Below are 13037 nucleotides of genomic sequence, written 5' to 3'. Positions count from 1 at the left end.
AAAGTGCTCAAAGTCAAAACTTCAGGCAGAAGCCATATGCACAGAAATTCTCATTAGTAGCTCAAAGAAGAGTATGCAGAAATATATTGTAAAACAATCCGTAATTAACTCAAATTCATTGGACAAATTACTAAACGTGGTGGCTGAAAAAGGAAGGAAGATGGGCGTGACGATTACGAGAGGAAAGTAGGGAGAGAAGCCTGTGCGCAGGCCTGTCCGGCACTTTCTACCTTAACCATTTCGACATGCCAGAGCTGCGATCCTATTGGTCAGTGCTAGGGATCACCGAGCTGTAGCGCTAACCAAAACGGCAACAAGAAAGTTCAACAAAAGAGCAGAGGAAAGGAGACGGCAAATTGTGCTAGTGTGAACAACGTGTCAGCTAACAAGTTTGCACTTTCACTGTTTAAACCAATGCTTGGTTTATCCACAGAGTTGACAAGTAAAGTGTGCTAACGTTTCGAGGGTTAGCCTTTTGTTAGAGTGAAGGGCTATAACGCTTGAAACGTCAGCACGAACCTCTTTACGCTGGCCAATTTACCTTTACTTATCAACTCTGTTGATAAACCAAACATTCCTTTCTACTCCACACCGACGCGACTTCTGTATAAACCGACGACTTGGACACAACAACAGGGAGATAATTTAAATAACATTTTGTTTCAAAATACGTTAGAAATCACTTGCCACACTAGTCGCAAAAATAAATTTGCCGCCACCTTTTTTGTGCTGTCCACTCTTTCATTTCTTAAAGTCAAAAAAATAAAAAAAAGTGTCCCGAACGTTTTTGCCAGGATTGTAGTTGGATGTAACAAAGCTAAATATGAGAAGTGATTTGGTGAAAATACAAAGTTATCGACACGAGTGCGAAGCGTACTTAATTTCGTTGCCAGGAAAAGCTGTTTACTAGTATTGAATACTTTAGATAAACAAGATTTGGGTTAACTAAGCCATCCACAATGTATTTAAGTACAAAATGCTATATTCAGTATACTGCGTTCAGTCTCTGTACATACATTTTCAAACATTCATATTTTTAAGACGTTTGCTGACTTTTGTTGAGAAATCACCCTCACTTTGCGACAGATTATAAAAAGAATATTTCTGTAGGTGGACATTTTTTATTGTATAGAGTACTGGTTATTTTAGGTGTCAATGAAATAAAAGCTGTTTAAGAAGGTCCTTAAATTAGAAAATGTTGGTGTGAGAAGTAATTTTTTTTGATTCTAGCATTTTTTTATAGCGTTGACCTAATCCAAAACACGACTGGCGCATGGTCAAAAGATGGCATATGATTAGTTAGTTGTTATCAGCATTTGGTACGCTCTCTTTTGATTGAAAAAAGCCAGCAAGGATCTCCGCTTCTAACTTAAAAGAAGGGTAACTGCGAAAGGGTATAATTTTATTTCCAAATACCTCATACCTCGAGCACAAATCGTACAAAGATCGATCACTCTGCCTCTGTAGAAAAAAAAAGTATGCACAAGTTATACTAGACAACTTCGTACGACAATTTTAACGCGACATTTCGTGTGTGTAAATTTTAACGCAACATTTTGATGCGGCAATGTGTTCTGTGGTTTTGAAAACAGGTCAAAAACTTGTAATGTGTTGCCGCAGCACAATTGGTTCGTTTAAAGTTGCCGCGCTCCTTTACACAGTAACATATGTAACATACGTCAAGCTGCTAATTCACTGCCAATTCATCTGCTGCAAGTTCACCTTTTAGATGAAGACTACCAATTCGTTTCGTGTAACATTTTAAACACTGTTTTATTTGTTAGCCTCTATGAAGCATATCTTTCATCAGTACATGCACCAAAAATAAAAACTGCGCACAACGGCCGTTTATTAACAAAAATGTGCACACAATTTTAGCTGAACTTAGTAATTAGTATATGAACACGAAATCAAAAGCAAAATGTCTACCTTACTGACTCCTAAGCGGTTCCCCCCCAAAAAATCGTTTTCCCTTAAACTGAATATTCTTCTTATCGGTATCCCGTCTCTTGATATACCAGTCCCGCCCTATGCAGAAGTCTTTCGTTTTAGTAAAAGGTTACTATGACACCTACTGAGAAAAGTGGCCGCCATCAAGTCATGTAATGCGACATTTGGAATCAAATAACAATTTTTATGCAATTATCGACATAAAAATCGACATATCCTCTGAAATTACTCTTTAACATTACCCCATCTCTCGATGTTTCAGGTCGGTCTCTCTATTATTTCCTATTATGATACGGTCACAGGTATAGTACCTATAGTGACTAAAATGGCCGCCATATTGTCGCATAAGACGACATTGGAACTGAAATAACTATTTTTATGAATTATCATCGTGAAAATGGATATATTCTGTGAAACTACTCTTAACAATTACTTCATGTCTCAGGCCGGTCTCTTAATTTTTGCGGAGAGGCTAGATAAAAATGGAGATTCCAGAAAACACACTAGTGAGGACGTGTGGAAGGTGGGTGTTTGAACTAATATTTTTGTTTTCATTGTTCGAAACACTCATGCGGCGTGACGTCACTTACTCACGTTGAAGTCTATGAATATCTTTTTCCTTCTTGACCTTATATTAGCCCTTTGTTCAAATGTAAATTGCCTTCAAAATTCCAATGTATCGTGAAGCCGCTAATCTTATCAACATGCGTAAACGTACCATCTACGCGATCTTCGTCGTTCTTGGTTATTTAAGTTTTCTTCACAAGGCAGGTAAGACTAGCAATTGAAGCCTATGCACCATTCACACCAAGGCTTAAACACGTTTTTACAAAAGCTGTTTAGTTAAACCCAGTTTAATTTTTTCCTTCCTAAAGTTGCTTTCGGATTTTTGTCGACCACAGCTTTAGTCAAAGCCAATGGTTCAGCTTTAATTTCTGTTGCCAATTTTCATTTTGTTAAACCTGGTTTGAGAAAACATGTTTTGTTGGTGTGAATGGAGCTCTGGTTATAGACATGCATTAGTGAACTCGAGGCAATCATACTAAAAGCAGTGTGGACTTCTCTTCGAAGAAGGAAGAATCACGTTACGCTAGCTGAACCACACTAACACGTACACCTGACACTTCGCACATTTCATTACTTAAGTTATCATTTCATAAGTCAGCCATTTACTTGATTACACTTAAAGAAACCGACAATGATTGGGGTAGACTACACTAAAAGACAAGAAGTCGGGGAAGCTCCTATTCCTTTTTTTTTTTCTTACTTCCGGCTTCGTGATGGCATCTGAGACGCGGTTTGCATCGCTAGATGGGAATTATTTAATTTGCAGGATACAGGGTGTGCAAACTCACACGTTTCGGAAGTGATGCGTATGTACACGAGGATTACGTGATTAATTTGAATACAGCTGTTTTGACCACTAATGTTAAGCCTCTGCGTTTTCCAAACGATTCTGTGGTCTACATCTACAAATAAAGTGAAAATTATCAGACAGGTCGAAACTATATTAGACGCATATAATTGTAACTTATCAATGAAAGAAGTGTGGTGAAAGGCTGATAACATATGTAACTAATCAAGCATGGTAATCGCGACAAATAGCAATTTATTTTTAATGGTCATTTTAAATCAGCGGAATTGCTGAATCTCGATCTCTTCAAGATATCATGTACCCGTAGACTTGACATCAACTAACAGTAGTCACTCGATAATACTGTCTTCGCATTCGAATGAGCATGCTTTGAATCTAATGTCGGTTTTATTGAGTGGCTGTCACTTGCGTGACGCGACGCTTTGAGTAATTCTTGTCACCCAGCCACAGACCTCCAGGAACATTCACCTGCTCGACCAGCGGCGGAGATAATTTTTGTTTTTGATTAACTGAATAACTGACAGGCACACCAAACTCATAATCTGCTAACATGAACGTAACTTCGTACTTTTTAATATTTTGGTGACAAAAAAGCCGTGTTTTAAGTCCCGGGTAAGCAAGGGTTTTTAATTTGGGGATAAACGAAGAAGAAAATACGATGTGGGAGAGTCTTAGAGTGTTTTGATCTCCTTGGCGTGTTTTCGCTTTTGTTTTTTTTTTTGGTGGGGGGGGGGGGGGGGGAAAGGTGGGGGGTGGGGCGATGTGAAGTCGTAAAGTAGCTAAATTTTCAGGATTTGAAAGCCAACTTCAAACAATTTTGAAAATTTAAACTTAATTAAGAAATGCTTCAAAATTAAGATAATAATAAATAAAGCAAGGAAAAACGTGCCCACACGTCCATACTCGCTAGTGTTCGAGATCACCAGGGAACCTAATTAAATATTCCTGATTAAATTTTTTCTAATAAATCAACATCAGGTTCATGTTATCGGATACTGATCTTGATCAGCTTTGTCGAGGGAAAGGGGGAATGGGGGAACCGAGTGACCCCTAACTATTCAATGTCGCTAAGGGCAACGACGGCTACAAAATCTAAGCGGCATATGTAGAGGCCGCTAGATATGACTTTATGGCTTTCTTGTTGAAATGCAAAATAATTAGTGCACTGTGTATCAAAGTCTAAAACGGCGGGAAAAATCCCAAGCCAAATGAGAACACGCCAGAGATTAGTTAATTTTATTAATTTTATCCAATGAATGTCGAAATTAATGTAGCCTTATTTTTCGTTTTGGGATCTACGATATTTCAGTTCCGTATGCAAAGGATTGTAAAGCGCTCAAATACTGAATGACCGCCTGTAACCCAGTACCGCTCTCACAGGTTAGGTTGTTCATTTTTCTGCTCTCTGTCCTAATATCATATACAATTTATACTGTACAGTCGAACCTCTTTATTACAGACAATAAGTGTTCGTATTATAGAGGTATCCGTTTAAGGGAAGTAGGCTTTATATGGATTTCGGTCTCTCAGGAACCACGTGAACTGTCTGTAATAGAGAGGTGTCGTAAGGGTATTATTAAGGTTTCAGTAAGGAGAGGTTCCACTGTATGTGCTTTTTATTTCTTTTCGTACTTGCAGATTGTCAACCTTCTTTCACTGTAATTCCTAACAATGGCAATCCAATCTATGTGACTGAGGGTGCTGGTTTTCTTACGTTGGCTTGGGACTACAATGCTGATGGACTAACAGTAAGGGATGTGCTTCTAGTGTACACAAATGGAGCCCATGAGGTAGTCGTGGCAGGGAAGGCTCCTAACCAACAACTTCAAATAAGACCAGGCATTGGTTACGATGGTAGACTTACTTTCAGAGGAAGGGCTACATTCACAATATCAAGCATTGTTCCAAGTGACAGCGGGATATATAAATGTAGAGTCGCCTTTACAACATTTGATCGCCCTGATATACAACAAAGTAATGTTGAAGTTGTTGTTGTTGGTGAGTATTGATGTATTGATTTTATAGCACCATTTTGTTTGTCTACTGTAATGAAAGGTGGAAGTGACCTCATAGTCATAGTCATAGTGACCTCATTCAAAAAAAGAGAAACAAATAATTAAATATAAATTTGAATAATATTGGCTATAACTGTACTTTTACATGGCTTACTGTACTTTGAGAAACGAAATGAAACTCCATAGTTTGCAAAATAATAATATGTAATTCGCGAAAAAAAAATCTGTAATTTGCGACATGGAAATCTGTACTTTGCGGAATGAAAATCTGTAGTTTGCAAAAAGGAAATCTGTACTTTGAAAATGAAAATCTGTAGTTTGCGAAAATGAAATCTGTATTTTGCGAAATGGAAATCTGTATTTTGCGAAATGGAAATCTGTACTTTGAGAAACGAAAATCAGTGACGTTATTTGACGTCCTCGCTGCATTTGAACAGAAACTTGTCAGCTATAGATGACTCGCTATATTCCGTGTACGAAATGCCAAAATATTCGGAAAATTCAGATCGCGCGTGGAAGATTGGCATTTTTGTTGCCACAAATATGCAAATACACTCACCAGAAAGCCATCTCTAAAACAGGGAACGGGGAATCTTTAAAGTTTTCATTTCGTTTCGCAAAGTCAACGTGAGCATTACGCATGAATTTCAAAGAGGAATTGATAATTGGTCAATTTCTGTTGTTTTTACTAATTTAAAACAGACAGTAGCAAAGATTACATGTATACTGCCAATCAATTTAAAATTCAATATGTCCTAGGGCAATCCCCAGGCATTCATTTGAACTTTTTAAGATTGTCTTGTAAAAATTCTTGTCTTTCAGGACCAAGTACAGGTGTAGATGTCCACATTCCATACATTCAATGCTCCAAGACCTCTCCTTGAGAACAAATTTCAATTTTCAAATTGTCGTTGAGGACATACTTGTCCTCTGTTGTGAAATTAGGTGATGGATTATTTAAGCCATTTACGAGCCTGGTTAACCTTGCATTAGCCAACAAGCATGCTATCTTGTTATACAGAACATAAATTTATGACAAAGTATAATAAAATATCTGGACTTCTCCACACAAATCATCACTACAGTGATTTATGAAGCATTGCTAATTTTGTGTGGGATAACTGAAATCAAAGCAATGTACAGTATAAAATTCTTCCTTTTCGTATTCCTGTTCAAAACCAAACAGAATATAATTATTATTATGTACAATGTAGTTTCCAAAAGAACGAAATTTCCAGTAATCTTTAAAAACTTTCCCAATGGAGCACAATAATTATTCCCCTTATTTTGAGTAAACTGTATTCTGTTCATTCCAAAAACATACAGTAGTCAAGGGATAATGAGATGGGATGATCATCTCTCCCATTTTACTGATTTGCTATGCATGTAGGTTTTTCAATACTGCAAGGGAGAAAGTGTTTATTTATATGCTTCTACATCTACCTTATTTTTTGTGACAAATCAGTTTTTGTATTACGATGACAAAAAATCTGATTGAAATTAGTAAAAAGAAACCTCAATGTCATGTCAGGGTTAAATTAAATTTAAAGGACTGCAAATGTTCGTAATAATCACCTGGTATTTGTGCTGAACTTACTGGGTAGGTCTAGGGATGTCCATTGGTAAAACAATGTATATTAAAAATAACATTTTATAATAATGTTATTGTAAATTGCATGTATTCTCATCAACAGTTCGACCGACAATCACTCTCAAGTCTCCCACTTCTGTTGAGTTAGATGAAGGAAGTTCAACCACACTATTGTGTTTTGCCACTGGCAACCCTAAACCAACTTACACATGGGAAAAAGGATCTACAATTGTGCAGGAGAATGCAGACTCTAACTACACCATTGCATCAGCTAACAAGGACCACACTGGGGTATACACGTGTACGGCTACTGTTACTGCCCCAGGAGTGGTTCAGCATTCTGTTGATTACTCCGTGGACGTGAGAGTGAGATGTAAGTTGCCTTCATTCATTGTGTCTCGAACTTCAGTTTACTCAGTTTGTATGATTTCAGCAGCTGATTTTGGCTGGCACGTTGACCAATGGGCTAAATTGGACTGTGATAACAATGCATCAATTTTTTTTTTTAACTGAAGCTTAAATATCCTGAAAAAATGCATGGTTACCCCCATTCATTTCATTTCAAAAGCCCTTGCTAAGACCTTCTTTTCTCGTATAGTCATAAAAATAGTCCTTAAATATATCTCTGAACAATTAACAATTATTCCATGAGCGCACGTTGGATATGAGATGGTAAATAGCCAACGAGGCGCGAATGATATAATTGTTTTATTAAATTCTCCGCGCTTGGATATTGCTGTTGAAGTTTACTGAATTTTTATATTTTAAGAAAAAAATTCTTTTAAATTAAAACGACCGGATGTTGAGGCAACCTCCGACCAAAGCACGCGAAACGTAATGATAACATGACACACGCAGCTCTTTGTAAACGGAGTTGGATGAAAAATCGAAAGCGAGGAAAATCGGACACAGTTGGACATCTAAAATTCAAGAAATGTTTAAATGTACGAATCATAACCTTTCTGAGACTAGCATTCAAGTACTTTTGAAGTTCCAGCTCATCGAGAAGCGTAATAGTTGTGCACATTTGAGCAAATGTTCTGTTGTGATGTGCCGAGCGAAGGAAGAGATCAGGGCAAGGACGGCTTTTTTCATGCTGAATTGAATTCCTCGCAAACGATTTAAAACACTTCAGGCAAGTCCAGGTGTACGAGGTACAACCTCGCTGAGACAAGCATTCAGTGCAAGTTTTTAAACTTCAAGCTTATTTGAGAAGCGTAAGAGCTGTGCACATTAGTGCAAATGTTTTGCTGAGTGGTGCCGAGCGACGGAAACGAACATTATGGCCGCCGCTCGTACGGATTTCATAGACAAACTTTTCCTGAAATCCTCGTAAATGCGTAAAAACATAAAGGCAGGCATAAAGCTCTTCCTGAGAAATATCTTCGATTGGTTTTAACCTCTTAACGCCAGGATTTGCAAGCCATCCTGAAATTTTTGAAGGTATAAAATCGTAAAATCTTGCAATTTTGAAGATTTTAAAGGAAACTTCAGAGATACGTACCATTAAAAAATGTCATACCAAAATTTGTGGCTTTTGTTGTTGTTATTTTGAGATGGCATTGTTTGTTATTTCTTTCTTTTCTTTCTTTTTTTTTTTTTTTTTTTCTCTACATCTTTCCGAAGAGACTTTTGCTTCCCGCCGGAAAAAAAATTTAGCTTAGCAACACCTGGGGCATTCATTTTCCATATAAGGTCAAACTACGGTATATGAGCTGATAACCGAGATTTAGTGAACCAATCAGAACGCTAGAAATGCAATATCCGAGGCTGAGAATTTAATAATTATTAGTAGACATCTTCCATAAGAAATTAGAGGTTCTTGGACTATACAAAGAGTGTACTGTCCTTAATGTCCCTTTCAGTACTGTAACACAGCCACTTTTCTTTTCTTTGTTTTAGATAAGCCCCAAGTGTCCAGGTTATTCCCCAACCAAACATTAGATGATGATGATGGAAGGGATGCATTATTTTATTGTGAAGCAGATGCCTACCCCACTCCCATCACATACAACTGGTTTAAAGAGGGAAGTACCATCATAAGTAATCCCAATGGAGAGTTTTTTGTAGACAGTGTGGGGTCACTGAGTAGACTGAGAGTCATGCAGATAAAAAAGGACAGTGCTGGTCGATACAGCTGTTCTGGAACGAATACTTTTGGAACTGGAGAACAAAAAGCTGTTTTCCTCAAAGTGAACTGTAAGCAATGTCATCCTCTCTGTTATTTGCTTAAATATAATATATTATATATATAATATTTTCAGAATGTACAAGTTCATGTACATGTATGCTGCTTCGCTTTCAGACATCTTAGTTTATTCTCTATGACTTTTAATTTTTTAATCACATGAAATAACAGAGAATGAATGATACATGTCACTTGAAACTATTGGACCATTTGTTTGCATGCGGTAAAAGAAGAACATGATTGCCGCGAATTCACCGCTGTGGGTTGAAAACCGCAACCGTGGCAAAGACGAAAGCAACCGAAAGCTGCGGTGAATTAGACGCCGCAATGCCTCGGTAAAAATACAGTAATGACTAATTACTATTATCAGGGTATTGTTAAACATTATCTTGAGCAACTTTCATCCTAAAGAAGCCCTCAAACAAAAGAATTCGTAAAGACTCACCGAATCAGAAACGAAACGACCGATAACAATTTGTTTAACAGGCTGACGGAAGTTTCTTTTACTGCATTTGGAACACGTGCAGTTTTTTTTTTTCACACTACAGGCAACAATCACAGAGCAACAGAAATAGTTTCAGTCTAATTCTTGCTGTTTACGCCACACAGCAAGAAAGCTATTCTATTCATTTGATAAACCTCCTGTAACAAGTGCACAACATACTAGGTAAGAATATGTAACACTTCAATGGAGATAGCAATGTTTGTACCATTTGAATTAAAAATATCGGATTATGGTACGGATGTGGAGAAAAACAAAGTGAAAATCCCTGCAAATATTGCCAATGTAATCCCGATTTTAAAAACTAAAACTTCATAATAGATTTCATTCGGGATCGAGTGTAAGCGATAAGATCGATTCACCGGGAACAAACGCAAACGCCGAAAACTACCGCAACGCTTAACGTATTTCTTTTAATATTTAGGTTGGATAAGATGAAAATAGCAAATTTAGCAAAAGTACAAGACCCCTCTGATATTTTAAAACGTTAAGAGAAGCTGTCACTTCGACGTAGAAATGACCTGCCACGCTGGAAACACCAAGAAGATTTTAGTCATGCCGTGTGCTAGGCAACCACATTTCTTCACGTGTATTTAGTAACAACTCGGTGACGACTGAAAAACAAGTTAATTTACAGCGGTTCTTGGAAGAGAATCCTATACGCTTGCAGTTTGTTATTTAGCCACAACAGGAGTGGTAGTGCCTTTTCACTTATGCCGACTAGTCCTATTGTAATTCCCTCGAAAAGACCTGGAAGCGCTCTCTTCTTTCATCGATTAGCATTCGACCTTTCACTGACCTTTGCGTTGCTTCGCAAGTGAGGTTTAATGAATTGCTTTGCATGTTGAGCAAAGAACTCTTGGCATAATCCGAAATATCATTACATTTACCAGTTCAATTCATGAGTTCGCTCACAGAGCGCTTTGATTATTTGCCCTCTGAGCGAGAGAGCTTCTGTGAAATTTATCACACCTAAACCCGACAGTTCGCTTATTGTCCTCGTAGAACTTGAAAACAAAGCAAACAATAGCCTATTCAAACCCAACGGTGTCCTGCCCTTCACCGCGGCTTGAGTCAACGGGAAAATCCTAGGCTAAACTAGGGGGTTTTTGTTGCGGTTAGACGGGGTTTTACCCAGGTGAAACCGCAGGTCAAAACCGCGATTCGACCGAGGCAGAATCGCGGCAAATGGTCCAAATTCTGTACATGTATATTTACTGTAAGTACAATGTATGGTTGCTTGAATACATGTATGTGGACGGATAAATGATAAATGGGTTGGTAGATCAATGGTTTAGCCCATTTTGAGATCATACAGTTTTTTTTTGTCAAGAAAACATTTATTTATCCACTTCAGGAAACCTGGCTTTTTCTGGAAAAGGGGAATTTCAGGGACAAAAATTGCAAATTTTCCCCCAAAATGTCTTTTTTTTGTTTTGTTTCTTGGCCTGATATTTTTCTGCAATCTGATTGGCTGGTGCAGTTAAGCCTTGAAATTTGATTGGTTATTATGTCATATTCATTTTGAAGGGCTAAAAATGGATGCATTTTAGAGCAAAAAATGGTGTGACTCATGGATAAATCGCACTGTTGAGAACCAATCAGATTGTCAGGATCACCAGTGATTTCAAAATGGGTGTAATAAATGGATTAACGAACCAACAGATTTGGAAAAAACAAATGAGTGAAGGAAAATATTTGGTCAGTGACACGTACTGGTCGATCCTTGGGCATTGGTTCAAAAATGTATGACGATCTTGTGCCATCCAACAAACCCACAAGCAAATGGAATCCAACTTAAAAGTGCCCATTGCCAGGATGTCATAATTGTTTGACGTTAACTAACTGTTTTCTCTCATGTGTATTTCTCCATCCTGGAGTCTTGTTTCTGATCTTGCAATTGTTTCATGTCCTGTATCCCTCAAAAACCCATTGTTACCAGCGTGAAGTTGACGAATCCTGTTTGTTGGAATCCTTTTATTCATTGTAAAGCTATTAATATATATTTTTTTTATGACGTTGACGTAAACTGGAAGGGTCTGAAATAATAGATGGAATTTACTCTTAATGTTCAAGTGAGGGGTGGGGGTCAGGGGTGCAGCCGACTGAGGGATTTAGTGTCCTGCTGTTTTCACATCTGCACAAGTGTTGGATGAATCTTGAAACTAATAAATTATACACCTATGATTGAACTTTTGGTCAACATTCAGTTGTCCCTCAGCCTTGTTCTTGAGTTCTTTAATCGTAAGAATATTTCACTTTGAACACGACTGGTGAGGCTAATTTGACTGCAGACTAAAGAATATTAAAATGTCAGCTATTTTTGAATAGGGTCTGTGACACTACTGTATATTAACTTCGAAATAATGTCACAGTCATTTTGAACGCTACAGTCCCAAAATTCTGCTTCCATTCCACCTCAACTTAGTGTGATTCAGTTTATTTTTAACTTACAAATTAAATCAAAGTTTTGCTTTCAGATGCCCCTCAGAATGTCACGGTGATTCTCGAAAGAGCTGAAGTGAAAGAGGGACAGAGCACAAAATTCACTTGCCACTCCGATGGATATCCAGCTCCAGGCTTCTCTTGGAAGTTTAATGGCAATGTTCTTAATGGAGCCACACAAAACACTTTTATGTTAACAAATGTTGAGGTGAAAGACGCAGGCAACTACACGTGTGTTGCAAATAACTTTCGTGGTACCAAAGACACCACAAAGGTGGTTAACGTACTGTGTAAGTAAATTAATATTTTTTTTGCGTGAAATTTTTTTAGAATGACGATATGTTTTTTGAAGTGTCTGTTTTGAACCGCCCTACAGCCTGTGACATTATGGAAACTTGCTTAAAATTTAGTTTTCTGGGAGCTTCTGGGGTTTTAGATATTTGAAAGATCTCATGAAAGTGTCCGAATAAATAATAGTACAGTCACCATATTTCGCGTGGTGCTTTAGGCTTGGTAAGAACATGTAAGTTAAAGAAACCAATTGGGTTGTCGAGAGCACAAGACAACAAAAGAAATCCAGGTCCTTTCCAAGTTTAATCCTCAGTAGAATGAGAAGAAGGATTACAGAAATATTAATTTCTTTCCCTTCAGATAAACCAACCATTACAACTTTTACGACTGGAACCCCAAACAACAACGTGGTGCAAGGGACAACCGTGACTATTTCATGCAGTGCGAATGGCTATCCTGTTCCTAGCTACACCGTAAAACGTAATGATACCGACGTGACACAGAATTTTGGTGTAGACAAGCACAGGATCACCAACATACGGCTCAGTGCTGAGTATGATTCTTATGCCTGTGTGCCACATAACAGTGAAGGAAATGGACCAAGACAAGTACTTAAGATCACTGTGCAAGGTTAGCAGCGTATAAATGCCCACACTCAAGACTACAGCTTGTACATATAA

The 13037-nt window shown here is 37.8% G+C and overlaps 1 protein-coding gene and 1 long non-coding RNA gene across 4 annotated transcripts in view; one reads left to right on the top strand and one right to left on the bottom strand.

The window, feature by feature from the left end:
* The window catches only part of LOC146470853 (uncharacterized), an 80312-nt gene that overhangs the window by 26933 nt on the left and 40342 nt on the right, over positions 1-13037 (bottom strand). The gene's annotated exons all lie outside the window — the stretch shown is intronic.
* LOC146470854 (fibroblast growth factor receptor 4-like) overlaps positions 1-13037 on the top strand; it is a 154105-nt gene that overhangs the window by 101829 nt on the left and 39239 nt on the right. The window contains exons 1-6 of one of the 3 annotated variants that reach the window (XM_085121533.1): positions 2550-2721; positions 4964-5323; positions 7035-7304; positions 8834-9130; positions 12102-12356; positions 12718-12987. The exons of 1 other annotated variant lie outside the window; for it this stretch is intronic. In XM_085121533.1, the coding sequence (XP_084977659.1) occupies positions 2625-2721; positions 4964-5323; positions 7035-7304; positions 8834-9130; positions 12102-12356; positions 12718-12987 (1549 nt within the window). In that variant the 5' untranslated portion in view covers positions 2550-2624. Of the gene's footprint in view, positions 1-2549; positions 2722-4963; positions 5324-7034; positions 7305-8833; positions 9131-12101; positions 12357-12717; positions 12988-13037 lie in introns of those variants that run through there. One more of the 3 variants, XM_085121532.1, reaches the window with a different exon arrangement.

The sequence above is a fragment of the Pavona decussata genome, unplaced genomic scaffold, assembly GCF_977016875.1.
Source record: "Pavona decussata unplaced genomic scaffold, jaPavDecu1.1 SCAFFOLD_110, whole genome shotgun sequence".
Taxonomy (NCBI): Eukaryota; Metazoa; Cnidaria; class Anthozoa; order Scleractinia; family Agariciidae; genus Pavona; species Pavona decussata.
This window is presented reverse-complemented; position numbering and strand designations above follow the sequence as displayed.